The sequence below is a fragment of the Hypomesus transpacificus genome, chromosome 17, assembly GCF_021917145.1.
Source record: "Hypomesus transpacificus isolate Combined female chromosome 17, fHypTra1, whole genome shotgun sequence".
NCBI classification, from domain to species: Eukaryota; Metazoa; Chordata; class Actinopteri; order Osmeriformes; family Osmeridae; genus Hypomesus; species Hypomesus transpacificus.
The window spans coordinates 6,867,386-6,894,007 of record NC_061076.1 but is presented as its reverse complement, the minus strand read 5'-3'; the positions used below and the strand labels follow the sequence as shown (position 1 = coordinate 6,894,007).

The window sequence follows — 26,622 nt, the reverse complement described above, 5'->3', positions numbered from 1 at the left end:
ACAGCACAATGTGAGTGTTTCGTAAAAAATAACGAAAAAGGGCGCGCTTGTGTCAAAGAAGACATCTGGATCTCATAGTATACTGTAGCCTACCTACAAGTGCCTTAACTGGGCAGCAAACTGGGGTGAAAGCACAATGGCTGTTATCGAAGCAACAAGTCCAGTCGTTCAATATATTATCTAGGTTCAATATTGTGTTTACTAATTAGGGAACATTTGGGATTACGTGTAGGCTAGGCTATGTATTGTTTAGCATTTTGCACTTTTTTACCTATCACATAAAGTATAGGCCTAACAGATCAAAGTTTTGAAAATCAGTCAAATGGTGCTAATCAAAAACCGTGACACTCCGTTGTAAAATCCATTACAAATAAGCAACCTTATCAGAATATATAGCTTAGGCAAGGAAGGTTAAATGTATTTGACTGGTACTGCGATCTGAATAACTTAACAGTGCAACATATAATTATTTTACAAGGAATTTTTATATAAAGCAGTAAAAAACACAACATATGAAAAAAGGAATACATACATTTTTTTTTCTTCCTGATAGGTAAAATTCAGATTTAGATTTCAGATTTAGAAGAGTACAAAAGCAGAGAAAATACAACAGTTATAACAGTGGTCTGGTGCTGCAGTTTAAAGTAGTGCAATATAATAGATACAGTAGTTCCCATACAGTAGTTAGAGTAATAGTAATAGTTACACTACTTATTTAAGTCCCACAACCACAGGGCCGGGGTTAAATGCAAAAGCATATGGAGTGCTTCTGTCTCTAATTTAGACACAACTAGACGAGAAAAAACCTTTATTGACAGGAAACATAGGACTATCTGTCATATTTTTGTAATTCTTAGAAGGTTCTTGCGCCAGTACGTGTGTCTTGGTGAAAGAGTGAGATATATAGAGATTTTCTGGGGTAATGTTTATGAAGTGAACATTAGTGTACAGTGACACGACTGTTTTTGGTCAGTGCATTGAAAAACAAATATTTTCACAGTTTTTAAACAAAGACCATTTCAACCCTCTAACCCCCCCCCCCCCCCCCCCCCCGCTGTGCACGTCTTATCTTCTTTACCGTACCCCCTTTATCTGTGCTCAAAAGAAACTGACGCCACTTACACTGTGTAAGAAAGAATGTCACTTATTTGGTATGAGGACACATCCACATAGAAAACTCCCCGGGACAAATAAATGACTATGTCTGGCAGCAACTGGTCCCAAAGAATCACACACAAATTCACCAAAGACCACCAATCACAGTGAACAGACCATCTAACCACAACATGTGACCCAGCCTCTTCCACAGCAAACACTATTACAAGCTAAGGGAAAGATGCCTGGTTTCAGCAACCGCATACTAAAACCCAAACACAAACTCACCCAAAACAAACAGACAATTACGGAAGTGCTGGGGAGGGTTGGATTCTCCAGTTCTGTAAAATCTAAAATAACCCAGGACATCAACACAGGGGGGGCTCAGTCCTTGTCCAGAATGAAGAGACTTCTCTTGAAAGAGGCTCAGAATGCCCGAGAACCAGAACCATGCTTGCAATGACTGTTTACTGTGCTGATAAACTTCCAGTATAAACAGTGGGAGTATTTTCTGTAGTGTGAGAGACAGGGCAGACAGAGTAATGGGGGAAGGTGGTGCAGAGTGGGAAGCAAATGAATAGGAAGGGTTAGAGGTTGGATAGCATGACATGTGGTGTGTGTGTGTGTGTGGGGAGTGTAAGCTAGAGACGGGACAGGATGGCAAGTGTGTTTTAGTTGGTTGGTGTGTGAGGGTGGGGAAAAACAGACTAGAATTCAGCTCTCAAGGCCTTAATTTCTTGTCTTCGGACGTCTGCCTTACTTCAACAGTCCACTCTGCGAAGACTGGACCTGCTGTAAGAATTCCTGTTCCCCAAAAAACCAAAACCAAAACTCTTACTTTTCTGCAGAAGCATTTCAAATGTTACAGATGAAGAGAGAGAGGTTTCAGCAAGGGTAAGACCTGCGCTCTGGCAACAGGTGATACAAAAGCTCTGGTTTCAATAAAAATAAAATTAGCAGCTTTCCAACAATCACATAAGTCATGCAGCTGGCTCCAAGAAATATGTAATAAAACAACAAACTATGTGCTGATACTTTCCATAACAAATCAGGCAGTTTTTTTCCCCCCCAGTAGCTTCATTGCAAGCGTTAAGTGATGACATTTTGGGGTTTTCCATCAATTTAGTTTGGATGTATGTGGGCATTTGGTGGAGTTCTTGTCGTGTTTGTGAGTGATGTTGTTCGCAGAGATGTGCTAAGTTGAAGCAGCTTGAAATGTGTGACTTCAGGCAGTAAAGTACAGAGTCCAGTTACCATTGTGTGTTGACTAAGCCTCGGTGCTGGGTTAAATTGGATGAGCTTATACCGAGTGTGCGAGTGTGCCTCTGTGTGTGTGTGAGAGAGAGGCTTGTGTTACCGTTGGGTTTGCGTGGTCTGAGCTGGCAGTGTTCTGTAGAGTTGGGGGATCTTGCGGTTGATGAGGGGGCCGAGAGACTCTTTCAGTTTATGGTAGTTCCTCTCTAGCTCCCTGTGGTATTCCTTCTGATCCGGTCCAATCAGAGCCTTGTTCTTCCTCAAGGCATCCTCACACCTGTGTGAGGAGAGCAGACCCAGAGAGTCAAGGCTATTTTTACCCCCCCCCCGGGCAGACTACTTGCAGCCCTACTTACAGTAGGGAGACGGATGGTTGAGCGGTTAGGGAATCAGGCTAGTAATCAGAAGGTCGCTGGTTCGATTCCTGGCTGTGCCAAATGACGTTGTGTCCTTGGGCAAGGCACTTCCCCCTACTTGCCTCGGGGGGGAATGTCCCTGTACTTACTGTAAGTCGCTCTGGATAAGAGCGTCTGCTAAATGACTAAATGTAAATGTCCACTGTCTGGAGTCTGGAACACGTCATTACCTCTTAGTGAAGTCTTTAAAGCAGAGGCGCAGTTTGTTGTGATGGCGAAACAACTTCGGGTCGTCGGGAATGTCGGAGAGAAAGACCTGCGCCACCTCCAGAGGGCCCTGCCAAGGAGAAGAGCCGCGACGGGCACGCTCAGACATGTTTACACACACCCACACTTCCACTCAGACACATAAACACAGGCTGCAAACGCCCCGCGTGTGCCGGGCCGGGGGACGGCTAAGTGCTAGCTGTACCTGGTTGACCGTGGTGCCCACGCATCCCTGCAGCACCATCTGAAGCATCTTGGCATCGGCAGGGTCCTGGTGGGTGGCGAAGGCCAGCTCCTGGGTCTTCTTCTGCATGTCCTCTATGGCCACCTCCATGGGCACCAGAATGATCTGAAGAGAAGGGACCACAACTGGACAATTATTCTCGGCCCCTCGAGGATGGATTGACGGGTCGGGACCCGAGACGCGCATACGGAAGGGGCCGCGCACCTCCTCTTTGTGGATGACGTTGATGCGGGTCTTGATGTAGGGGAAGGCGTGCGAGGTGGTGAGGATGGTCTTGCGCTTGTACTGCTCGTGCAGGTCCCCGTGCGCGCGGCCGTCCAGGGTGAAGGGGGTGCAGTACATGAAGGTGCGCAGGTTGTAGTTCTTGTCGAAGTACGTGATTCTCTCCTTCAGCTCGTAGGTGTCGAAGTAGGGCTCCACATACGTGATTTGCAGGTAGGCCTGGAAGACCGACACACGCACTCAGGTTAGCAATGAGGACTGTCGGAGGATTGCGAGTTTCGACGTGGCCCTCTCAGCTACGCGTCTGTTGGTCTGACCTTGTTGGGGTCCATCTTATTCTTGTCCACATGGTTCGAGTCCTTGATGATCTCCACCAACTCATCCCCGAATCGCTCAGAGTAGAATTCCTAAACGCCAGATCAACGAGGAACCAGTCAGCTCCACCCATACATGGCACCACTCCACCATTTAGACACACACACACCACAACGTTGACGTGCCTCCAGTCTGTAGGAGATCTCAGCCAGCTTGGTTATAGACGGCTCTTTGTACACAAACTCCTGCTCGTCCAGGTCTCCGAACCTGCAGCCGTAGAAGCCCACCCGGAAGTAGGTTCCAAACATCCTCTGCGACCTGCGGGAACCGAGGGGGTGTGGGAGGATGAAGAGACGAGAAAAAAACAACAACAAACAACAACAACCCCAGATCCTTTTCAGAGCTGGTGCTGAGCTGGCCTAAATTGACATGTTACAACATTTAAAACCAGCTGCAACCGCAGCCACCATTAAGGAGGCCCATGGGAATTGAGTCTGAGTTGAGAAATGGTTCTACACTGTGTGCTTGTAAGTGAGGGAAAGTTTGAGGGCACAACTGAGGTCTGAATTAGGTTTGGGGTTTTATATTGTTTCACTCACCGGTTAAGCACCATCCAGAGAGGACAAGAAAGGCAGGATGTAGGAATAATCGAGAAAGAGAGGAAAGAAAATGTTATCGGCTGAACGAAAATGGCCAAAGTAGTCACAATCACACACACAAATAGTTTCTTACCTCCCATCCAGAACTCTGAGGGGGAAAAACAAACAAAATCTCTCGGTTAAACGGTACGTATTGTCGGTTCCTTTCTAGCAGAAGTGAATGTAGCGGTGCCATATCAATCCCTAATGTCACGGTAATACAGTGCAGCTTGTGGGGGGGGAGGGGAGGGGGGGGGCATGTCACTGCCAGAGGCCGACAGCACACCTGGTTGTAGACTTTATTAAAGGCGTCCTGCAGCTTGCCGTGGACCGTGGCCAGCTTCTTGAAGTCCCGGTTGGCTTCGTGGACGGGCAGCAGGATCTTATAGACCTCGTTGATGGCCTCGTACATGGCAGCCTATGAAACACACACCACATGGGGGGGTCAGATGGCTGAGCGGTTAAGGAGTCGGGCTATTAATCAGAAGGTTGCTGGTTTGATTCCCGGCCGTGCCAAATGACACTGTGTCCTTGGGCAAGGCACTTCACCTTGCCTCGGGGGGAATGTCCCTGTTCTTACTTTAAGTCACTCTGGATAAGAGCGTCTGCTAAATGACTAAATGCACATGGCCATGTTATGATCTTGCGGTGAGTTTAACTACAGACAGGCCTTGTTTACTAGGAGTGTGTGTGGAGGGAGGGAGGGAGGGGGGGGTAAACTGTACCATGTTGAAGGAAGCAGCCGCTTGCTCCAGGAGGCCCACCAGGCCAGACTCGCTGAAGTACTTCCCCGCGCAGATGCCCTCCTCCTCTGGGGACAGGATGTCATCCGACACGGCGGATTCCTCCAGTACGTTCGACGAGATGTTCTAACGTGTGACACGCGTTGTCAGGAAAACTCGCATCAGGGACAAGCACGCAAGTCCGTTCTCGATGACATCACACACACGCACACACACACGACCGACCTGGAAGGTGACGCAACCGATGGGCAGGTAGCGGCAGTCCTCCAGCATGTTGAGGTACTCCGCCACCAGGGCGGCGCTGTGTACCAGGCAGTGGGCTGCCTCGGCGTGGTTGGACCTCTCCGAGTGCTTCCCCGCCATGTTCTGCAGCCAGGTGAGACGCAGGTCCGGAGAGTTCTGGTAGCCCTTGGCGATGCGGTACATGAGGTCGATGAGCATCTCCGGGTCCTGCTGGTGTTCCTTCATCTTGACGGTGTCGGTGAGGATCATGTGGAGGTTGAACACGAGGTCCTGGACCTGGAGTGACGACACACAACCGGAAGGAGAGACGTTTGACGCCGTAAAGAAAAGAAAACGAACGACGAAAGCGCTAGTCAGCGTTCCTTCTCCAGGTGGAGGGAGGAAAGGGGGGGGGGGTTCCTACCTGTTCCGGGAAGGGCGTGTCGCGGAGCTCCAGGTCGTCCTCGGCGTACGTCAGGATGGTCTTCAGGGAGTGCCGGAGGTGCTCCTCGTTGAAGTTCTGAGACGTCCCCACCAGGGAGGACAGAGACATGGTCACCTGCATCTTCACCCTGGCAAAGTTCTGCCCCAAACACAGGACAGATCGAAAGGCTCTGAATTTCACATTCGTCTCATGGCGCGTTCACACATGGGAATGGTGACTTTGGCATGCCGTTTTGGGTTACTGTATCGTATATTCAGGAATGGGTAAGGAAAGGTAGGGGCTCACATTGCCAATCTCAAAGTTCTGCCTCATGAGGAGGTAGAGGGAGGCGGACGCGTGGCTCCTGACGGCGCCCACGCTGCTGCCGCAGTGACGCAGCAGACGCAGACACAGGTCTGCACACAGCTCGGTGTCCTCCTCAAACAGCATCTCTGGAAACTGCACACACACACAGACACACACAGAATGAATCAGCTTTGTATAGCCTCGAAGCATCTGCCGACAAGTGACGCGCCCCCAAAAATCGAAAGGAATTCTCCACGTGACTTGGAGCCAACCGCGTGCACGCATATGGGCAGCCACACACACACACGCGGGCGCACCTTGAAGACGAGAGCCCTCTGCGTAGTGAAGCAGTGTTGCAGGAAGAGGGCGCTCTGGCTTCCTGCCATGCTGTGCAGGAGGACGCGGAGCACCCCGCCCAGCACGCTCTCCTTCAGCTCCGACACCAGCACCGTCTGAAACACACACACACACACAGGGGGAGGGGGGTGAGAAGATACTTACGGGGGGGGGGCGAGAAGAACAAAGGGAGGTTTGATACCACTGCTGTCATGAACCAGGAAGCAGAAAGAATGACTGGCGCATGGGGGGGGGGGGGGGGGAGGGGTCTCCTCGTACCTTGACTACGATCTCCAGCGTGTCCAATACTACCAGAGACGCTTCAGTTGCCAGGTTACCATCCACCACCGACTCCTGTTCCACCTCAGACTTGGTCCTGTCAGAACACAGCTCGTCACTCGCGCACATGGGAACCTACGAGTGCACCCTCTCAAACGGATACAGCCAGCAGAGCGCAGCAATGCAGAGCAAACTTGCAATCTGGGCTGAGCTGCTTGCTTGGCACCCGTGTGAACGAGCAGACCTACTTATCGACTCGGTCTGTGTTCTGTTTCCAGTGAGTGACGTTCTTCCTCCATCGGACGTTCTCCTGGCTGCCGTAGGGACTCCTCTCTGGAGACAAACACACTGCAACTTCAGTCGCCACACACACACACACTCGCCTCACTCTCCCAACATTCCTCTGCATGAAAACATCAAACACGAAACAGATAGTCTTTTGTTTCTCCGCGTGTTCCCTGGCTGGCACCTCGGCTGCGTCGGACCATCTCCTGGCGGGCTCCGATGGTGCCCAGGATGGCCTCCTCCAGACGGGCCTTCATGTCCTGGGACTTCTTGAACGTCAGACTGTTGATCCTCTCCAGGGCCTTCTTCCCCTAAATCCCCACCAATCACAGAGCAGGAGCACAACGGCCACGCCAATCAGAAAGCGGCCAGTAAAACAAAACAACAACGAAAAACGACGTTGATAAATACGGCGCCGTCAGTGTGGGTCGGCCGCGCTGCGCGACAGGGGGGGCGTGTGAGGGGGGGGGGGGCTAGAGCGAGGGAGGGGGGGAGGGGGTTACCTTGTACTCGAAGCAGGACACGGAGAGGTGCAGCAGGTCCAGGAGCCGGTTGATCTGGATGACGGACAGGTCGGACACCCAGCGCTCCAGGAGGGCCGCGTCGGCGTTCTTCAGCACCCACAGGAAACACACCAGCAGGGTTCTGCTGCACTCGGCGGACAGGGTGCTGCCCTGGCGGCCGGCCTGACAGGGGAACACACGCACGCACACACGCACAGCCAGGCTTATGTCAAGATCCACTCCCACAGCCTTTTGCACGCAGTGGCGAGCGAGCGTTTGTGAAAACAGGGACGTGGCACCTCCAGAGCCACCTGCAGGCACTGAGGTGTAGTGGAATGGAAGGTTCGTTCCTCGGAAAAAGAACACGCTGTTCTAATGTTTGGGTCCCTGTGATGTGACAACGGAATGACTCCTGCATGTACACCAGGACGTTTTTCATTCAGCATACAACTAGGGGTGTTAAATTTGAATCGCTTAAAAATAATAATATTTTGCTTACATTTCAATTATTATTTTTCTTGACCCCCCAGTTACCATCTGACTGGAAGATGGGAAGGCGTTTAGACATCGACCAGTGTGTGAGCAGCGCAGAGGGAGAGCGTGTTTTGACATCTGACGTACGTGTGTGTGTGTGTGTGCAGCGCAGAGGGAGGGTGTTTGTGTGTGTGTGCAGCACAGAGGGAGCGTGTTTCGACTTACCACCGTGGGCAGGGCGAACGGGTTGACTTTGGCATGAGGCAACGGGGATCCGGCGATCGCCATGGCAACAGACTGACTGATGGTGTTGCCGTTGTCTGGGTCGCCGTCGTCGGCCAGGGTGGGGGCGTGGCGCGTACGGACGGGCGAGGTGTCTGCACGTGCACAGACGCCGTGGCGAGACACACACACAGAAAAGCGTTGCTACCTCAGACTTTGGAGTCGATCAGAACACACAAGGAAATTCCATGACCCGATATTTCAACCTCGATGGCGTCGGACCGGCGGTCGCCCTGACCTGTGAAGTCGTAGAGCTGGGGCAGAGTCTCCATGATGATGGGGATGAGGGGCAGGTAGAGCTGGGCCACGTGGCCGCGCACCTGGGGGTCGACGTAGCGGAGGTCTGCGTCGTGGCTGCACAGCAGGGAGTGGACCGCACTGATGGCTTTCTTGTGCAGGAAAAACACCCTGAGGGGACACGGGCCGCGTCAACGCCCGGGGGTTAGGGGCTAGTGTGGGTGGGTGGGTTAGGGGCTAGTGTGGGTGGGTGGGTTAGGGGCTAGTGTGGGTGGGTGGGTTAGGGGCTAGTGTGGGTGGGTGGGTTAGGGGCTAGTGTGGGTGGGTGGGTTAGGGGCTAGTGTGGGCGGGTGGGTGGGTTAGGGGCTAGTGTGGGTGGGTGGGTTAGGGGCTAGTGTGGGTGGGTGGGTTAGGGGCTAGTGTGGGTGGGTGGGTGGGTGTTGGTTTGGGGCGAGTGTGGGTGGGTGGGTTAGGGGCTAGTGTGGGTGGGTGTGGGTTAGGGGCTAGTGTGGGTGGGTGTGGGTTAGGGGCTAGTGTGGGCGTGTGGGCGTGCGTGCACGGTCAAGGCTCACCCCTCTCCGTCGGGCTCCAGGATGAGGGACAGCTCGCTGAGCAGCAGGCCCGACAGGAAGTGCTGCTGGCGGAAGGGGACGGAGAGCTCAAACATGCTGGCCACACCCTGGTCCTGCACCATGTTGGAGAACGCTGAACTCTGGGGAGGGAACAGGCAGGGGGAGAGGAGGACAGGAGGGGCGGGGTCAATGACATCCCAAATCAAGAGGAAATCTCCAATCCGTTGGATTCGCCGCTGGCCAACGCTTGTGAAGTGAGCGGAGGGTGCAGTTCCAGCACCTGGGAGGTGGTGGAGGAGGTGGAGGGGGAGGGCGAGGCGGGGGGGCTGACGGTGGAGCAGGGCAGGTTCAGGGTGACGTAGTGCTCGTGGCTGCACACGATGCGGCAGAAGTCCATCCTTAGCGCGGTCAGCGTGCTGGGGTTCTGGGCTGTGTGGAGCTTGTTGGCAATCTGGGAGACACACACACACACACATATATTGGCACATAAACACAGACACAATTGTTTGAGAAAGGACAAAACAGAGATCTACATCAGAGAATGGTTTCATGGGGGAGAGCAGATTGTTATTGCTGGAACCTGTTTGTAGTGGGAGCGGATGAGGTTGTTAGTACTGTACCTGTTTGTAGTACGTGCGGATGAGGTTGAAGACAAAGCCTCGGTCCATGAGAGACAACAGGTCATTGAGGAAGAAGGCCAGACTGCAGTTTAACCTCTCTACAAGCTCCACATCCTGTTGTAGAGAAAGAGGATGGGGGGGGGGGGGGGGGTAACGTGAGAAATTGACATCACGTGAAAAAAACCAGGAAACACACAGAGGAGAGTCAGACACACAGTTAGACAATAAAAACGATGATCATAATAAAACACATGTGCTTCATTCAAAGTCATATCTGTCGTACGTACTATCAAAACGACGTACATGTGTGAAATGAACTAACCACACCAAGGCAAAGGGGGTCGGTGAGTAAAAAAGGGTTCGAGATGGGTGGGCGCGTTCCGTACCTTGTGGTACCGGCCGGCGATATCTGCACTGATGGCACACACGAGTGCGGCGATGTCGTCCACAAAGCGGTCGGGGAAGCGCTGCCTCCTGGGCAGGTCCATGCGAGAGGACAGGAACAGGTGGTGACTCATGCTCTTCACCTGGGAGGAGAGGTGGAGGAGGGGGGGAGAGCAGTGCCGTCACCACGCTGTCACACTGAACGCAGGGGCCGAACACAGGCACACCCCGACAGGCGCCCGGGACTCCTGGCTTCCTCCAGGGGCCCCCCGCGGGAGGAGAGACGTACCATGAGCTGGAAGAAGAACCAGGCCTGCTGCAGGGCCGCCTCCCTCACGGTGCTGGTGCTCACCACCCACTGCAGGGCCAGCTCCTCGTGGAGCAGCTGGAGCACGGACCAGGCCAGGCCAGGACAGGACAGGAGCCCCAGGCAGAGGACCACCCAGGTCAGAGAGGGGGGAAAAACCAACGAGTCAGCAAAGAGGACCGAATATGTCGCGAATGCACATAAAGGTGTGTCGGGGGGACCAAGCTGAGCCTGCGAGATCTACGGAGATATGTGTGGCGAGGGAGGGCGAGCTCCTTAAGGCTAACTCCTGATACAGGGATCTCACTGTGGGCATGACTCATGCGCTTCAGATAAGCGACATAACCTCGCACTTCCGATGACTGCGTCAACGCTCACACGCACAGCACAAACACATCTGTTAAGTACGGCGGCTCAACTGGGACCCGCGCAGACTCAGCTTAGTGGGTGAGGATGGGCATGATCGGGGGGAAAAAAGAGTTTGCGTATGGACATGAGTGAAGTGGTCGAACGGTCGGTTTCGTTCTCATGTCGGACGGTTTTACCTTCTTGGCGATCTGCCTAGTGGGGGCGGAGCAGAAGGAGGAGCTGTCCAGATAGGCCGACATGCGACAGCCTCGCTCGCTCGCCTGAGATGGGAGTGACGGTGACATGGCGACACGCAGATGAGACGGTGGGGGTGATAAGACAGGATGGGAGCAATGAGAAGTCGGGTTCTGACAGCTCCCCGAGCTGAACTCAACCCGTGACAGAGTGAACCCCCCCCCCCCCCCACCACCCGGATGAATGAGACCCGTGTGCATGGAAAGAAAAAAGGTCGAGCTGAAGGAAGGGGGGGAAAGCGAGGCGAGTCTGATTGGACAGCAGAATGGATGGACACACACGCACACACAAACGGATGCGGTCCCCCTGTGAGCGGAGGGAGACGGGGGTGAGTTGGGGGTGGGGACGGGGTGGTTGGAGGGAAGGAGGGAGGGCGTTGGCACCTGCTTGAGCTCACAGCTGGAGTTGGGGTTCCGACGGAGCACGGCTCTGGAGCCCCCGGGGGCGTAAGCAGAGTTTACCCAGGAGTGGGAGCGGTCTATCCCCTGGCGTCCCCACACAGGCAGGCAAGAGGCAGGGACCGCGGGGGGGGAGGGGGGAGGGAGGTGGGTGAGGGAGAGAGGAAGGGGTTAAGAAGGGAGGTTTAGGAGGGGAAGATTAGGGAGGATACAAGGGCAGATTAGACAGGAGTGAGGGGAAGGGGGAGAGGAAGGAGGGGAGGGGGGGGGGGGGGTGTCGAGGGACAGAAGACAAGGGGACAGAGGCACAGCATAATTGCATAATTGACGTCGGCAGTTGGAATCAACAGAGTTCCCCTGCAAACCACAGGCATGCACACCAACATCGAGTACAGCACGCAGGAGCTTCACTGGAGACCACAAGGAGGGGGGGGGGGGGGAAAGGGGGAGGGGGGGAGGGGAGGGGACACACGCTAATAGCGCCTTCATTAGCACGACAGGAAACGCCCCCAACAGTAATTGTCCACGGGAAGAGACTGCGGTTTCCGCCCCCAAACTACAGCCGAAGCACAGGAACCACTTATAGCCGTTGAATGAGCTACACATAAACATAATGCGGCGTATACTATAAAAAAACAACAACACAGAAATAGTATTCAAAAATAGTATTCATCGCTGCGAAGGAAACGCAGGACGTCTTGGGTCCCTGTGTAGGGGCTGACCTTGCTGCCGATGATCCTCTGGACCTCCTCGTCGGGGGAGGCGGGCGAGGAGGCCAGGTCCGGGTTGGAGTTGCTGATGCTCTTGGAGCGGGACAGGTGCAGGCTGCTGGGGCGCGCCGTCGCCCTCGACAACGTGGCGTAGTGGATCGGCAGCTCGTAGGCCGGCGATCCCGCTGCTGAGGAGAACGAAGGCGCGGCCATCGGTTAAAAACGGGGGTCCCGCGAGAGTCACCGCGGCGACGGACGCCGACGCCCTCATCGACGAGAATAAATGCAGGGCAGTGATGATGGATCGAGTGCATGCCAAACTGGGGAGCCATCTCCCAAGCCCTGTGTGGGGGACTGACTAGCCAGGGTCTGGCTGTGGGGCCCAGGGATCACTCACCGGCAGGGGGCATGGCTGGCTCGTTGCTGGGCAGGTGGAAGCAGTAGTGGATGTAGGACATCAGCAGGTTGTTGCGCCCGTGCTGGTCCTGGTTCCCCTCCAGGTTCTTATGGATCTGGTTCACCAGCAGGGCCATGGCCTCGAAGGCCGCCCGGCCCAGGTTCACTGAGACGCAACGGGGGAGAGCGGAGCGTGAGGAGGGTTGTGGGGGGGGTTAGGTCAACAAAACGGCCGCCTGGAAGCCAGGGGCCGCTCACCTATCTGGCCGGCGATGACGGGCGGGTGCACGATGAGCAGGATGAGCTTGCTGAGCAGCTGGTGCAGGAAGCGCACGCAGGTGTCCAGGAGCGCCCCCCGCAGGGCCGAGATGCTGGCCTTCAGCTCGCCCTCCATGTTGGCCTCGCTGATGATGACGTCCTTCAGGCGGAAGGGGAACGAGTACTCCTCCAGGACGTACGCCAGCGTGAAGAACTTGTCCAGGTGAGGGTCCTGCCGACACACACACACAGACGGGCGCCCGTGTTTAGGAGGTGTGAAAGAAAATTCTAGCATATGACCAAAATTTCGACCACAGAGGTGTGACGAGAGGCTGAATGAGCGAGGAAGAAAGTGCATGTGTGTGTGTGTGTGTGTGTGGTGCTCGGACCTGGGTATGAACTGACGATGCAGCCGTCACCTCCACGTTAAACACCCCTTTGTGGTTGTCCACCCACTTCATGCCTGGAAGCTGCACCTGGAACCACAGACATGGGGTACGTCAACGACGCTGACCACGACACAGACACACGCAGTCACAGACACACACAGTCACACATAGTCACAGACACACACACAGTTACAGACACAGACAAACCCAGTAACAGACACACACATACAGTTACAGACACACAGTCACACACACACGTGGTTACAGACACACACAAACCCAGTCACAGACACCCACATACAGTTACTGACACACACACACACACAGAGTCACAGACACACTTACATCCGGTGTGAGGACAGAGTAGCTGGGGGGCGGCTTCTCCACAGACACCGGAAGGCTGAAGGAGCCGGTGCGAAGGCGGCCATGTTGCATGAGAGGGATCCACTGTGGAGAGCAGATGGCAGCAGGACCTCAGATCTGTGGCCACACACACGAGCCATCACGGCGTGGCAGCGCGGCTGCGATCGTGGCCGTCCTAGCATGCTGTACTCACGGTGTGTCCCACCGGGGTCTCCAGCGGCGTGTTCTGCTTGGGCTGGCAGCTGATGTGGTAGAAGGTGAAGAGCAGGTGGTGGTTATCCGTCAGGTTGGCGGGAATCTTCATCTTGACCTCCTCGTAGAACTCTGGAGACCTTGGGAGGGGCGAGGAGGGAGAGAGAGAGAGAGAGAGAGGTAGACATAGAAAGAGAGAGAGAGAGAGAGAGAGGGAGGTGAGAGGCGGTGGAAAGAGGATGAAGAGGAGCTGAGTGTAACGAAAGAATGAGGTGGGGGTTCTACTTGTTATGGTAGATGACCGGAGTGTAGGCCTCTTTTATGAACTCCGCACAGCTGGACTTCCCGAAGATGACCTGTTGCGAGGGAGAAAAGCTTTCATGACGTCCAATTTCAGTGCACCTGAAATCACACTGGGTTTCTCCGCATAACAAGCAGATCTGATCTCAAGGATAAGTTAGTCAAAACATGAGTCAAGCATGAGGTAATCTACTGACAAAACATGTGTACGCATTTTATGCATTGAGATGCATTTTGTGCCAAGTAATTACACTAAGCAACTGTCCTTGTGTATTTGATGGATGAATATGTTTTATTTTATTATTGTTTTTTAAATTATTATTATTATTATTATTTGGTGATCCACCTCCCTGTTAGGAATTGGAGGCTAGTGACACTGGAACAGATTATAATTAGGTCAGTTTCTACCTCAATCTGATTAAGAAATGTCACCCCCCTTTGTCTGAAGTGCACTCAAAAACATTGCGCAGGTAAAACATATATCAACTTATCAGAGATACTGTAGGTTTCCAAGAAACTAAGACCACAATTATCCTAATGTAACACAGCTGTGCGCACAATGGACGTTCTTGTGGGGAGGGGAAGGGGGGGGGAACCTTGTCAAACAACGAGGCCTCAGCTTTCATAGCCCGAGGCCAGTCTTTGTGGGGGGGGGGGGGGGGGGGGGGAGATGCCATTGTCATGAGGACACTGCAGTCTCCTGGCGTGCGATTGGTGGAGCCACTCACCGCCATGGCCTGGCTGGGGTCCTCTCCTGCCATGAACTGGACCTTCACGGCGATGTTCCGGACAGAGCCCTGCCGACTGCTGAAGTTCAGACTCTGGGGGTACACGTACAGCAGGTTCCTGGAGACGACAAAGGGGTGGAGGAAGATGGGGGGGGGGGAGGGAGGACACGGAGAAGGAAAGGAGGAAGGGAGGAGGCGGTGAATTTCGATGCAATGACAGAATAGCGATGGGATGGAAGGTCAAGGCGTTCTATTTTCGGCTCGTCTACAGTGTGCCTGCCCACGTGTTTACAGCCAAACACAATTCCCAGCCTGGCCTGTGAAATATCAACAGAGGGTTGCTGAGGGTTTAAAACAGTTAGGCAGTCCAAAAAAAAAAAAAAAAACGTAATGAGAGCCAACTTTACGCAAAGGAAATCATACGAGTGAAGCGAGGAAAGACAGGTGGTGAGAGTCCATGTGTGTTCAGTGTAAACATGAGTGTAAGGGACACAGCAACCCCACTGTCGGTCGTGTACAGATATATGCAGTGTATATAGACTGTGAGAGAACAGGCAGACCCAACAGTCTGACCAAAACAGCAGGGGACTATGGAATGAATCTGTCTGTGTTGTGTGAACAGGCCATCTGTCAATCTGCTGGACCGTCCTTGACGCAGCCTGGAGAGTTTGACCCATGCATGCGGTCACTCGCATAGGTGTGAGTGACCTGGACCACGCGCCCAAGTCAAACACAGGAAGAGTCGCCGACGTGCACATTTTACAACCTCCGATTTGATTCAGTTTCTGATAATCCACCATCAAGAATCTCTCAACACAAAGAATTGATCCTCGGACTTGCTATAATGGATGGTGACATATAGATGGTAGAACAGCGTGAGAAGAAAACTTAGTTGGGAAAAAGGTATTTAGAGCCCAAGGATTGAACTATTTCAGGGGTTGAGCAAAACGTCAAGGTCGTTCGGACTGAGGCTGCTCTCTGATTGGCCCACTGCTGAGCAAATATTTCACAGCGACGTTGCACACCGACTCTATAATCCAATATAAACGACAGTCCCACAAACACGCAAACGTCACTTCTGAGAAAGAGGCTCCACCATAAACGATTAGGGGGACTGAGGGGGGAACTGAGAATTGGATTTTGGACACATTGATTCTCAGACACAACCTCGGTCGGCCTGCGTCATATTTCCAGGATGAGGGCGACCCTGTGCCTGCTGTGCGTGTCGGCGTGCCTGACCGGCCCCCTCGCCGCCGGCCCCCTCGCCGCCAGCCCCCTCGCCGCGCCCGGCAAGGCAGAGGAGAAGGCGGCCCCGCAGGACGAGGTGAGCGTGCTGATGTACGGCGTGCTCCAGTTCGGCCAGTCCTTCCACGAAATCTACCAGAGCACCGAGGCCAAGATCGCCCGCATCGGCGAGTCCCTGCGGAGCCACGAGCTGGCGCTGGAGGGCCTGAACCGGGATGCCGTGCAGGCGGCCGGGCAGGAGGTCCAGATCAGAGGGGCTCTCGGGCAGCTGGAGGTGAGGAAAAACACCCCCTCGACACTCTCCTCCCCGTTATCTGACAGCCTGTCCGGAGACGAATGGTTGACTTGTTTTAATAGCAATATTCGGGCCTCACTGTCAAGTCATGGATGTGGGTGGATTTGCTGTGCTGAAGCCGAGAGATAACGATGGTATGCCAGGTAGCTGAAATCCCAATCAGATAAGCTTCCGTCGTTGTGGCCAGGTGACGAGCAGAGAGGCGAAACAGACATAACAAAGCTGCAGCCCTTTCTTCCTTTGCCAAATGTGAAGGAAACAGCCGACGCTTTAGAAAACCCATGACATACAGTGCGTGGGAGTAAAATATACCTGTTTAAGCATACTTATGGGGCAAAGTTACTGTTGAAACGCTCTGGGATAGATACTATTTTAAAAATATAGGAAGGTGTGTGAAATGCCATTGAACAGCAAGTATGTGTTGAGGTGCGGTCGTCAGCTACCAGCTGGTCGGAGCCCAGTACGTGGGGGTGGGATGGGGTGAGGGAGAGAGAGAGAGAGAGAGAGAGAGAGAGAGAGAGAGAGAGAGAGAGAGAGAGAGAGAGAGAGAGAGAGAGCGAGAGCGAGAGCGAGAGAGCGAGAGAGAGCGAGCGAGATAGAGAGAGCGAGATAGAGAGAGCGAGAGCGACGAGAGAGTGACGAGAGAGCGAGCGAGAGAGCGAGCGAGAGAGCGAGCGAGAGAGCGAGAGAGAGAGAGAGAGAGAGAGAGAGGAAGGAGCTGACAGATGCTCTCTTTGACAGGCCCAGATGGCTGAGCTGCACACTCAAGCTGAGCAGACCAAGGGCAAGTTGGCCCACGTGGAACAGGAGGAAGAGGAGCTGAAGAAGAAGGTGGCCAACCTCGAGGCCAACTTGAAGAACTCCGCCCTGACCCGGCTTCAGGAACTACAGGTACCGCCACGGTGGCGTCTCCCTCGACCGCGGCACCCGCGGACCTGCCGCCTTGCAACTCGGGTGTCGTTCCGGAACGTACGGTATTGGTTTCAAACTGTTTTTTAAAGAGACACGTTTCACGTTTCGTTTAGGAGAGGGCTGTCAAACACTCGGCTCTTCTGAAGACCTTGGAGAAGTGGAACAGGAAACAGAGACAGAACCTGGAGCTTCAGAACAGGAAGCTGACCAAGCTGCAGAGGGCCGGGGCGGCTCAGGTTCGTGTACGCCCAACGCTCGGCTTTGTGCATGAACGATCCACAGCGGCTGAGCCCATTTGCTCGAGTGAATCAATCGTGTTGTCGTTCTCGTTGCAGAGCGGGGCCAGGATTTAGCCCTTCCGGAGTCTACATCACCTGGGGGATCGTTCGACGGACACTCAGGTCTTCCTGCCTGAGTAGAGCACCGCGGTCTCCCTTTCGCACGAACAGAAACAGTGCGCAACACTCCCTAGCCGACACATCCCGTCAACTCAAACAGCCATGCTGAGAGCAAGAAACAAAAACTCACAAGAACGAATAACTCATTGTATTTATATATCGTTTGTAGTTGATGACGCAAATAAAGTTTGATGCTTGTGTTACTTTGGAGTCGAGTGCGTGGCTTCGTCGCGACCGCCCCTTTTTTGGGGGGGGGGGGAATGTCTGCCGGTAGGTGTGTGTGAGTGCGTGTGTGTGCTGACCTGTACGTGGTGTGGGGGGTGTAGACATAGCGAGCGGGGAACTCCAGCACCTCCTTGGTGGGGCGCACGCGGGGGTCCGGGTAGGGCTTGACGTGGAGCAGCTCAGGGGACAGACAGTAGTGAGGCGAGTCGGGGGCCGGGGAGATGTCGATCTTCAACTGGGCTGCGGACACACAGCGGGGGGCACGACGCAGGGACTGGAGTTACACTCGTGAGGGTGAACGTCATGGCGACGCATTTAAGGCGTGTCCTCAATATACGTGTGTGTGAATGCGCGTTACTCTAACCTGTAACGGGCCTCAGTCTACGGAGAACGGACGACGGTCTGCGCATGTCTGCCAGGAACTTGTAGAGATCCTCGTCACTCAGCCTATCTCCTTCCTTCACACACACACACACACACACAGCAGATTATCACAAAAACGGAGAAACGTACACAAACCCTGTGACATAGCAAACATCCCCATTTACACAGAAAACACACTGTGTTTGTGACAAAGAGAGACCCTACTGTAACCAACCTGCTTAAAGAAGTTTGTGACTGTGAGGGTGGCTGGACGGAAGGTGGCAAAGTTGCACATATCATCCCCCACGCTCATCCGCTCGAATCCCTTCTTTTTTCTCTCGTTCCACGTGCCATGGCCTTTGCGTTCTGACAGGGAGGGAAGAGAGCACATTGCCTTTCAGAGCCTTGGGGAACACACCAGCCACAAAGCTGAATTGGACTCAATGCAGGATTTATAGGGCGTCAGGTGGCTGAGCGGTGAGGGAATCGGGCTAGTAATCAGAAGGTTGCCAGTTCGACTGTGCCAAATATTACGTTATGTCCTTGGGCAAGGCACTTCACCCTACTTGCCTCGGGGGGAATGTCCCTGTACTTACTGTAAGTCGCTCTGGATAAGAGCGTCTGCTAAAATGACTAAATGTAAATGTAAATTTGACTCCATCCTTCATGGTGATACGATGGCCGGGAGTGTCAGGGGTGGATGAGTACCCGAGTCGGAGTCCGGGTCCGAGCGGTCCAGCCCGCCCACGCTGCTGACGATGTTCAGGAGGTGGATGGCGGTCCAGGCGAAGGGCATGTGGAAGCATCCCAGACGGCCGCAGAACTGCTCCGCCTGCAAACGCAGCTTCTCCAGCTTCTCCTTGTGCTGGAGAGACAGAGAGAGAGAGAGACATAGAAAAAGAGAGAGAGGTAGACAGAGACACACAGAGAGAGAGAGAGAGAGAGAGAGAGAGAGAGAGAGAGAGGTAGACATAGAAAGAGAGAGAGAGGTAGACATAGAGACACACAGAGAGAGAGAGAGAGAGAAAGAGAGAGAGAAGACAAGGTTAGAAAAGCGGAGAAGCCACCTTCAGGGATTTCAACCTAGGCCCTGACGGAGCTGAATTGTAGATTAGAAGTGACACTGCCAGGTTGCTGGATGTTGATCTATCAAATAAAGAATTGCAAATATTGCAGTTGTCGAGACAGAATTGAGAAATGCTTATGATTGCACAGCAGCACGTGTATTCTACCACTTTACTCACATCCAGGCAGTTAGGAACTTTACCTTGGATGAATCCGACTCTTTCATGACCATATAGGGCTCACAGCATTCCCCAATGTCTCCCTGCTGAAGGACTTTCTCCAGCTGAAACATACAAGAAAAGCAATACAAACATATACATGTACTGTATTATAAGTATACTGCATCATTTGATGATAGTTATGATGACTAGAAATAAATAGTTGATACAGATATTGATACCCAAGCATGCACATGGCTATTAGAGTTGTTTTTTTTACATAATTACATATTGTCAACTAATGTCTCATTGAACTTTACTATTTGGTCGGACAAGATTAACTTCATAGAAAGTTAACAACTGATCAATTTGTTTTTGGCCATGTTAAACGATTCAGTATTGCAAATGAGCTTGGCATCATTCTGTTGGTGTTACAGTCAAGCCAGGATTCACAGTTCAAGGTTAAAGCCAATGTCTGCATGAGATAATAAGATAAAATATTTACCAGAACTGTTTAATAAGAAAAGGTAAGAGCTGTGAAAACTTGATGGATACAAAACAATTGTGGGGAACCTCATAAGAGTGTTAGAGTGAGTAATATTGTGATTGGTTGTTCCTGAAATCACAGGAACAGAGGGTGTATCAAAAGTCTGTTTTGATGCAGGTAACATATGGGGGGAGGGATCCTGAGAGAATCATTTCTCAGGTTGCATCTGGACTTCAGTCAGGAGTCAGGTGTTTAGTGCTGATTGTACCTTGATGACCAGGAAGATGTCTGCGGAGGGGTAGGTGATGGAGAAGATGGCGGAGCGGGCCAGGGTTGAGATGGCTGTGTGGGGCGTGTGCGGCTTCAGCAGGGTCTTCATCTGGTCTGAGTTCAGGTCAAAGTGGAAGTCCTCCGAGATCTGGGGAAGACGGGTGCATCATGATACGGGAGCGAGTTGGTCAGTGGAAATGGAAGGCAAGGGATTTGAATTCTGCTTTGAGGGAGGGGGGGGGGGGGGGGGGAGATTCAAACCACAAGACACTCAAGAGTGGAGTAATATAATCAGTCAGCCATGAGCAAAGCTTCACCGTGGCAACATGACCGGTCATGTGTATTAGATAAACACAGTCCCTACATTCAGTCTGCCGTGCGCTGGAAGATAACATTGCTTATAAAATCAGGATTGGCTACCTTTTTCTTCTCCTTGACATCATACAGAGCAAGGCTCCCAAATATCGGCTCGATTTCGATTTCAAATCTGAAAGCAAGTAGCAGGACACACAATGTTTATTGGGTGATTGAGGCATGTGTGACTGGGATCACTGAGGGCACTAGATGAAGGACACTTCGGGGGCGAGTGAGGGCGGGTACTCACTTGAGGGACAGACACTTGACCATGATTCGCTGCCCACAGTGTTCCTTGGGCACCTCGGGAACAGAGCATCGCTCCACGGCCTCGTCCTGCCTCCCAGACACGGCCGTGAGAACACAAACACCCGTGTTTGAACAGGCGCCATGGCAACAGGGACACAGACACGGCGTGTGTGCGTGTAGAGACATAAAAGAAGAGCGGGAGAGAAGGGGGGGCAGAGAGAGGAAGTGAGAAAGACGTCGAGGCAGGCTATAACATTCAGGCCCGTTCCTGAGTCCGGACTTCTACAGCTCCTTCACAAGGAGTCCTTGTGAAACACGAGCGCTCAGAAATCTCTCTTCTTCTCTGTCGCCTGACCTCGTCCGGAGGGGGGTAGAGCCCCAGCAGGTCGGGATGGCGCCCCTGCAGGCGAGCCTCGGCGTTGCGGCGGTCCATGTCCTCGGCGGCCGTCCGCTCCAGCACGGAGGGCAGCAGGGCGTCAGGAGAGGAGTTCTTCAGGTCGAAGATGCTAGAGGCCCAGCTCCCCCGAGGGGTGTCGTCCAGGGAGACGGACCGCCTCTTCGCGTCATCCTGACACACACACACACAGGCACACAAAACGAGAGAGAGAGAGTGTTTGACCTTTGCAAGAACAAGGTACCATTTCAGAGTTCCCAAGCTACGAATTGTGAGAAGAACACATCTCCTGTCGTAAGCTTAACCGACTGAAGGGGACAGTGACTAGCCCCGTTTACTGCACATTCCATATGATTAGTCCAGCAACCACAACACATTCCACCGAGGCGGACTTTCCCCCACGAGGTTTCTCTGGGCCCTCCGCCGGAGAGAGTCCAGGCAGCTACCTGGTCATCCTGACGCTCTGCGGCCGCCGTCTGGTCCAGCTCGAAGGTCTGCTTGACCAGGCCTCTCTGCCTCTCTCTCTGTCGTTCAGAGTTGTGGGGCGAGTGTGCCGTGCTGTAGCGCTGATACCTGCAAGCGCGAAAGCAGACACAACGCTCAGGGGGTCAATCTCGACCGACGGAACTTCTCCGAGACCGCCGTGGAACAAACACGGGGGGGGGGGGACCCCCTAAGCGTGACAAGAGAGGCACATTGGACAGCGTGGTGACATTGCTCACTTTCTCTGGATAATCAGCCAGTCATCCGTGTAGACTGCCAAGGCGTCTCTCACTCTGGGGTCCAGCGTGCTGTGCAGAAAAGCACATCTATTATGTAGCGTGTCATCCATATTGATAGAGGCAGAGAACTTCTTTAAGTATGGTAAGTGGCCTGTAATGCTGTTTATCTAGTGCGCAGAGATGTGCTTTGGCGAGTGTGTGTGTGTGTGTGGTGTGTGTGCGAGCATCTCACTCATCCTCGAGCAGAGGGGGCTCCAGTGTAGTACACTCTCTCTCCTGCAGGAGGAGCTCCAGGTCGTCTTGGGGGAACTCCATCAGCTGCCTCAGGGGCCCAGACTCCGCCCCTGGGGCGTGGCTGCTCACATACTCCTCAAAGTCCAAAGGCTCCACCACCTCGGTCAGGGGCACCTGCCGAGAGTCACCAAGCTACTATGAGACGTGTTTCAACAGGACACCGGCAACATGGAAGGAGAATGGGCTGGAGAGACATTTACATTTAGTCATTTAGCAGACGCTCTTATCCAGAGCGACTTACAGTAACTACAGGGACATTCCCCTTGAGGCAAGGAGGGTGAAGTGCCTCGCCCAAGGACACAACGTTATGTGGCACGGCCGGACCTTCTGATTAATAGCCCGATTCCCTAACCGCTCAGCCATCTGACCCCAGGGAAGGGGAATGATTGGCCTTTGATTGCTCCTTGTCCTCCTCTCTACTGTTATACTCTGGAGTGAGGATAGTGATTCTTATTGCACTTCACCATGAGCAGCAGACAATCGCACCTTTGTATGATTTGTAATGGGCTTTTTATTGCATATTTAAATCGCTATGCTTGGAATACATGTCTGATATTACTGATGTGGTCGATTCTTCAGGAGTGACTTGCGACTTCTCCTTGATGGGGGAGAAAGAAAAAACTCCCTTCCACCCTCATCTGTGCCACAGTGTGACACCAGTGCAGATGTGTATGGTTCACATTGACCAGCACACAGTCAAACTCACAGGCTGATGGGCTCCAGGTCGCTTTTTGGACAGCTGAGGGGAGCCATAATCTCTGGACACCTGCTTCCTCACCTCCGCCGCCACGGTCCTGAGGGACAAAACGAAATTTGGACATATGTGTCATCGAGTACATTAAGAGATGGGGACAGATGACTGGAGGCTGTGAACGTAGGCAGTTTTAGACACACTTAGTCAGGCAGGAGATATTAACAAGAAAACTGACAAGACTGAAGTTGGGTCGGTGTTCTTCATAGAATCCAATGCAGGAAAATACAACCTCTCCACCACTTACGTAAAACCGGTACTGTATGAGCGCGCGTGTGTGTGTGTGTGTCCATGTGTGGGCACACATGTGCTCGTATACAATTAGAGATGATCATGTTCTTTTCCAAAATGTGAATCAAATAAATAACTCCAGCAATGTCCCAAAAAACTAATTGCCTCTTCACCATCATACATATTCAAATTGTGAGGCTTTATTTGGATTCTGTGCAGATATGCTAACCCAGAAGTCAGACGGCATAGATGAATGAATTAATCATACCCTGAAAACAAACTCCAAGACATTATGCTGAAAAGGTTTTCAAACTGAGAGAGGCCATTTGTGTTCCGAACCATTAATAAAGGACTTTCTTAAGCCTCCGAAAAACGATATTTCCATTAACTCTCATCCACTGTCTCCAGCAGCTGGTACCAGTAGCAGTGCTGAAAGCCAGCAGCTGTTGTGAATAGCATTCAAGCCAGATTTCTCAGAGAAGTGGCAGACCAGCAGACTGCAGAGCCAGGCACAGAGCCATAACTCGAACCGTGGCCTTTACGGAGCAACAGTTAGGAAGGCTTACAGAGGGACAAAGACACATACACGCAGAATCCTCTCAGAGAGAACATGCAGCTGCTCTTCCAGAAACTCTAACGGGCCATTTCTTAATTTTTCTTTCGCGTCCACACAGCCTTCCCCTACCCCTTGTCACGGTCCCAATATTGTTATTTTGGTATGCATAGCTAGCATTCAACCCACACATTTATACAAAAGAAAATCAAAACCAAACAACTAAAAGGCTCCCTACAACACTTCCCATATCTCTCATATTTCAAGTCACAGAATCTTTCTGGCAGGAAACATGTGGCTGGAGGTTTCACAAATAATATACCGTCGCATCGTGGGTCAGCATATCAGTACAAGCCTACAAGTCAGCCTCCCCACATCCAACTCGTATTCAACACAGGAAAAGGGGAAGCTTGCTACTCCAAGGGCCATAACCGGAACACCAGCTCACGCCCTTTTCCTGTATCCTGAGCAGAAACAATAGTCTGGGTCCCAGTGAGGAGAAGGTTGAACTGACGACTGAGGCAGAAGTGAGTGTGGAGGGGAAAACAAATGTAAAGGGATCCTGCAACCTATGCACGTTTGCAAACGAAACATATTTGTTTAGTCCTGACTGCTAAGCCAAACAAAAAATGATATCACAGCGCTGTTCCCCATTTATAAACTTGTTACAGAGGAGCCATTCCGGAGATAGTGCCTACTGATGTCTATAAGATCCTGGTACGGGCATGTCCTGTTGTTTACGGCATGCGTGCGAGCCTGCCTGCCTGCTTGGATCACAAGACGTCGGTTAGATTTGCAGTGTGTTAGTTCACCTGCATGTTGTGATGCTGATACAGTTTATCTCGAATGCTGTCACGTTCTCAGTGCCTTCTTGGAGGTAAACACTGCACAAATGAATGCAGGAGCCTCTGGGGTGACTGGGATTGTATGAAGGCAAGGCACTGATTAGCCAGGATATAAACACATGTTGACTGGAGGTCCTAAGCATTTAGCATTAAGTAGAATTAAATAGCTTTAGTCTTGCTGGCGTCTACTTTTCTTGCAAGTTTGACACTGGATGATTTGTATGCAATCACTTAGCTACTTTATGTATTCAGTCAGCCACTTTATGGAGTCTGATGCATTAGCACCGGAAATGAGGAAATGATTCTTCCCATTTCTCAGAAACATTTCAAATATGAGTAGATTGACATTACACACGGGGGGGATCGATATGGGACTTAAGCGAGCGGAGCTGACAACAATGGCATGCGTTGTGTAGATAGCGGGCACTGCAAGTGCAAGAATGTGACAACCACCACCTAACGTCTGCATTTCAACTTCCAGTTTGGTTGAAAGTGGTTTGGGATGCAATATGTTGTCATTTATCTAAATTGTATAAGTGCACCGATAATTAGGGTTTGTGGCCCTAAATCCCATTTAGTAAAGCTAGCTAGAAAGCTAATCTGGTTGGCTAGCTATTTAGCAACTGCAAAGGCAAAGGCTCATTACACTAAGATTGGGAAGAAATCATTTTGTTTTATTAAACAAATTTAATGTTATCGTTATCATAGCTTCATTTGAATTGCACGCTGAACAATTAAATAGATTAATCTTTCGGTCTGAGTCTGTCGCGGTTTATAGTCAGTGATATCCCTAATCCTAAAATGTACTGTATGCTGCCGAATCTGTCTCCCAGATACTCGAATTCAAATCATCCGATATGCGGCACACATGAGACGAAGTTAAAAAGAGGTTTCTCACCTATTAATTTTGTGTGCAAATGCCCTCCTTTCGTTGGTTGAACTTGATGCCATTTTGAATGTCCATATAAGAGAACTCTTCTGAGCTCTCCTTTCTGTTATCTGCTGCAGTAGCCTACTTCGATACTGTTGTCTTATCCCAGCTTCCTTGTCCCACAATTGGGTTGCCTGTTCCTCCTAGTGGCTGGGAGCAGAAGGGAAGGGTGTAGTAGGATTGGTCGGCAGTTACAGTTCTGCATTCATACTTCTCAACGGACCGGTTTCGGTAACACAGCCCATATCTGTGTTTAGGTTTAGGGTTGCACAACTTTCAATTCTGTATGAAATCGGAAGCTATTTGAAAACTCTTTGGCCATGCCAATCTACTTCACATAGCCTAACTTCGATATACGGTATATTTACTAAACAAAGGTTTAGGCCAAACCCTATGATTTTGCAGGATTTAAGCTAATTAAGACACCAGATTTAGGCAGTAGGCCCAAAACAGAAATCATTGTTCGTAGCCAACGTCTTGCTGTTCCTGCGCCCATACGATTTGCAATATTTTAGGCAGTGAGTTCTTGGAACTGGAAAAAATAAACGTGCGGAAAATGTAAAAAATAAAATCGTGTTAGTGTATACAACAATCTATATATTGCGGTACGGGGCCCTTCATCTCTCAGTTTTGCAACCTTGGATATTTTGTTTGTTTCATTTGTATTTATTTACACAATGTTCAGACGTGACTAACTTTGACCAGCAGATGGAAGTGTTGGCCATGATTATGTGGAGTAGGGCAGGGCACGGGCCTTTGAATGTTATTTATCTTCTTGGTTCTACCAGTGATGAAGGTGATGGTTTCTTTACTTTTTTTCATAAAATAAATCTGTGCCTTTGGGTTAATGTCAAATAAAATAAGATACACAAAAACCGTGATTTTTCAAAGACTCAACATTAGTTTCGTAATAGTGATGATGCACCAAAGCTCATGTCATTTACCAGAATTGTGTTTTGTATTTTTTTACTTGATTACCATACTTAAATTTATGATGTATATTTTGAAAGTTAATCAGTTAATAGAAGTAAAAGATAAGCTCGACATATTTGTTCTCTCTCTCTCAAAAGGCCAATGAAAGAGCAGGATTTTTTTTCTTCAACCCCTCCCAGTTAGGAAACATATGTCAATTTACAGTAAATCTACCACTCCCTTCTTCCTGCCTTCTTTCCCTACCC

The 26,622-nt window shown here is 51.6% G+C and overlaps 2 protein-coding genes across 7 annotated transcripts; one reads left to right on the top strand and one right to left on the bottom strand.

Annotated features, from left to right (window-relative positions):
- Window positions 1–459: 459 nt before the first annotated feature.
- Window positions 460–25,587, bottom strand: LOC124479839 (dedicator of cytokinesis protein 7-like). Of its 5 annotated transcripts, none has more exons than XM_047038765.1 (49): window positions 25,412–25,587; window positions 22,840–22,927; window positions 22,072–22,247; window positions 21,840–21,908; window positions 21,564–21,690; window positions 21,079–21,291; window positions 20,725–20,810; window positions 20,541–20,607; window positions 20,119–20,268; window positions 19,408–19,488; window positions 18,849–19,005; window positions 18,376–18,506; window positions 18,142–18,235; window positions 17,855–18,017; window positions 14,703–14,820; window positions 13,960–14,030; window positions 13,676–13,814; window positions 13,465–13,566; window positions 13,120–13,206; window positions 12,731–12,962; window positions 12,474–12,638; window positions 12,089–12,264; window positions 11,352–11,453; window positions 10,911–10,994; window positions 10,348–10,443; window positions 10,061–10,201; window positions 9,675–9,788; window positions 9,335–9,505; window positions 9,055–9,194; window positions 8,484–8,653; window positions 8,189–8,340; window positions 7,490–7,672; window positions 7,171–7,297; window positions 6,950–7,034; window positions 6,702–6,798; window positions 6,404–6,538; window positions 6,087–6,239; window positions 5,781–5,939; window positions 5,360–5,653; window positions 5,117–5,260; window positions 4,678–4,809; window positions 4,486–4,500; window positions 3,939–4,064; window positions 3,756–3,845; window positions 3,421–3,657; window positions 3,178–3,321; window positions 2,936–3,042; window positions 2,453–2,626; window positions 460–1,899 (listed from the first exon to the last, which is right to left on the bottom strand). In XM_047038765.1, the coding sequence occupies exons 1-49, from the start codon at window positions 25,462–25,464 to the stop codon at window positions 1,857–1,859; spliced, it is 6,360 nt and encodes a 2,119-aa protein (XP_046894721.1). In that variant the 5' UTR covers window positions 25,465–25,587; the 3' UTR covers window positions 460–1,856. The 5 variants fall into 5 exon arrangements, with proteins under 5 accessions (XP_046894721.1, XP_046894722.1, XP_046894723.1 ...); XM_047038766.1 differs by having other exon boundaries at window positions 12,089–12,261; XM_047038767.1 differs by lacking the exon at window positions 10,911–10,994.
- On the top strand, window positions 14,841–17,841 carry angptl8 (angiopoietin like 8). 2 transcript variants are annotated; one of them, XM_047038773.1, is made up of 4 exons: window positions 14,841–16,221; window positions 16,984–17,133; window positions 17,268–17,390; window positions 17,490–17,841. In XM_047038773.1, the coding sequence occupies exons 1-4, from the start codon at window positions 15,898–15,900 to the stop codon at window positions 17,505–17,507; spliced, it is 615 nt and encodes a 204-aa protein (XP_046894729.1). In that variant the 5' UTR covers window positions 14,841–15,897; the 3' UTR covers window positions 17,508–17,841. The 2 variants fall into 2 exon arrangements, with proteins under 2 accessions (XP_046894729.1, XP_046894728.1); XM_047038772.1 differs by having other exon boundaries at window positions 17,268–17,841.
- Window positions 25,588–26,622: the final 1,035 nt, after the last annotated feature.

Excerpts from the sequence above, each read along its gene's own strand:
- angptl8 (XM_047038772.1), top strand. The coding sequence starts at position 15,898 with ATGAGGGCGACCCTGTGCCTGCTGTGCGTGTCGGCGTGCCTGACCGGC. Across the intron at positions 16,222-16,983 it reads GGGCTCTCGGGCAGCTGGAG|GCCCAGATGGCTGAGCTGCA; the intron begins GTGAGGAAAAAC and ends TCTCTTTGACAG. Across the intron at positions 17,134-17,267 it reads CCCGGCTTCAGGAACTACAG|GAGAGGGCTGTCAAACACTC; the intron begins GTACCGCCACGG and ends CGTTTCGTTTAG.
- LOC124479839 (XM_047038765.1), bottom strand. The coding sequence starts at position 25,464 with ATGGCATCAAGTTCAACCAACGAAAGGAGGGCATTTGCACACAAAATT. Across the intron at positions 21,292-21,563 it reads CAGAGCGTCAGGATGACCAG|GATGACGCGAAGAGGCGGTC; the intron begins GTAGCTGCCTGG and ends TGTGTGTGTCAG. Across the intron at positions 9,789-10,060 it reads TCGCCGGCCGGTACCACAAG|GATGTGGAGCTTGTAGAGAG; the intron begins GTACGGAACGCG and ends TCTCTACAACAG.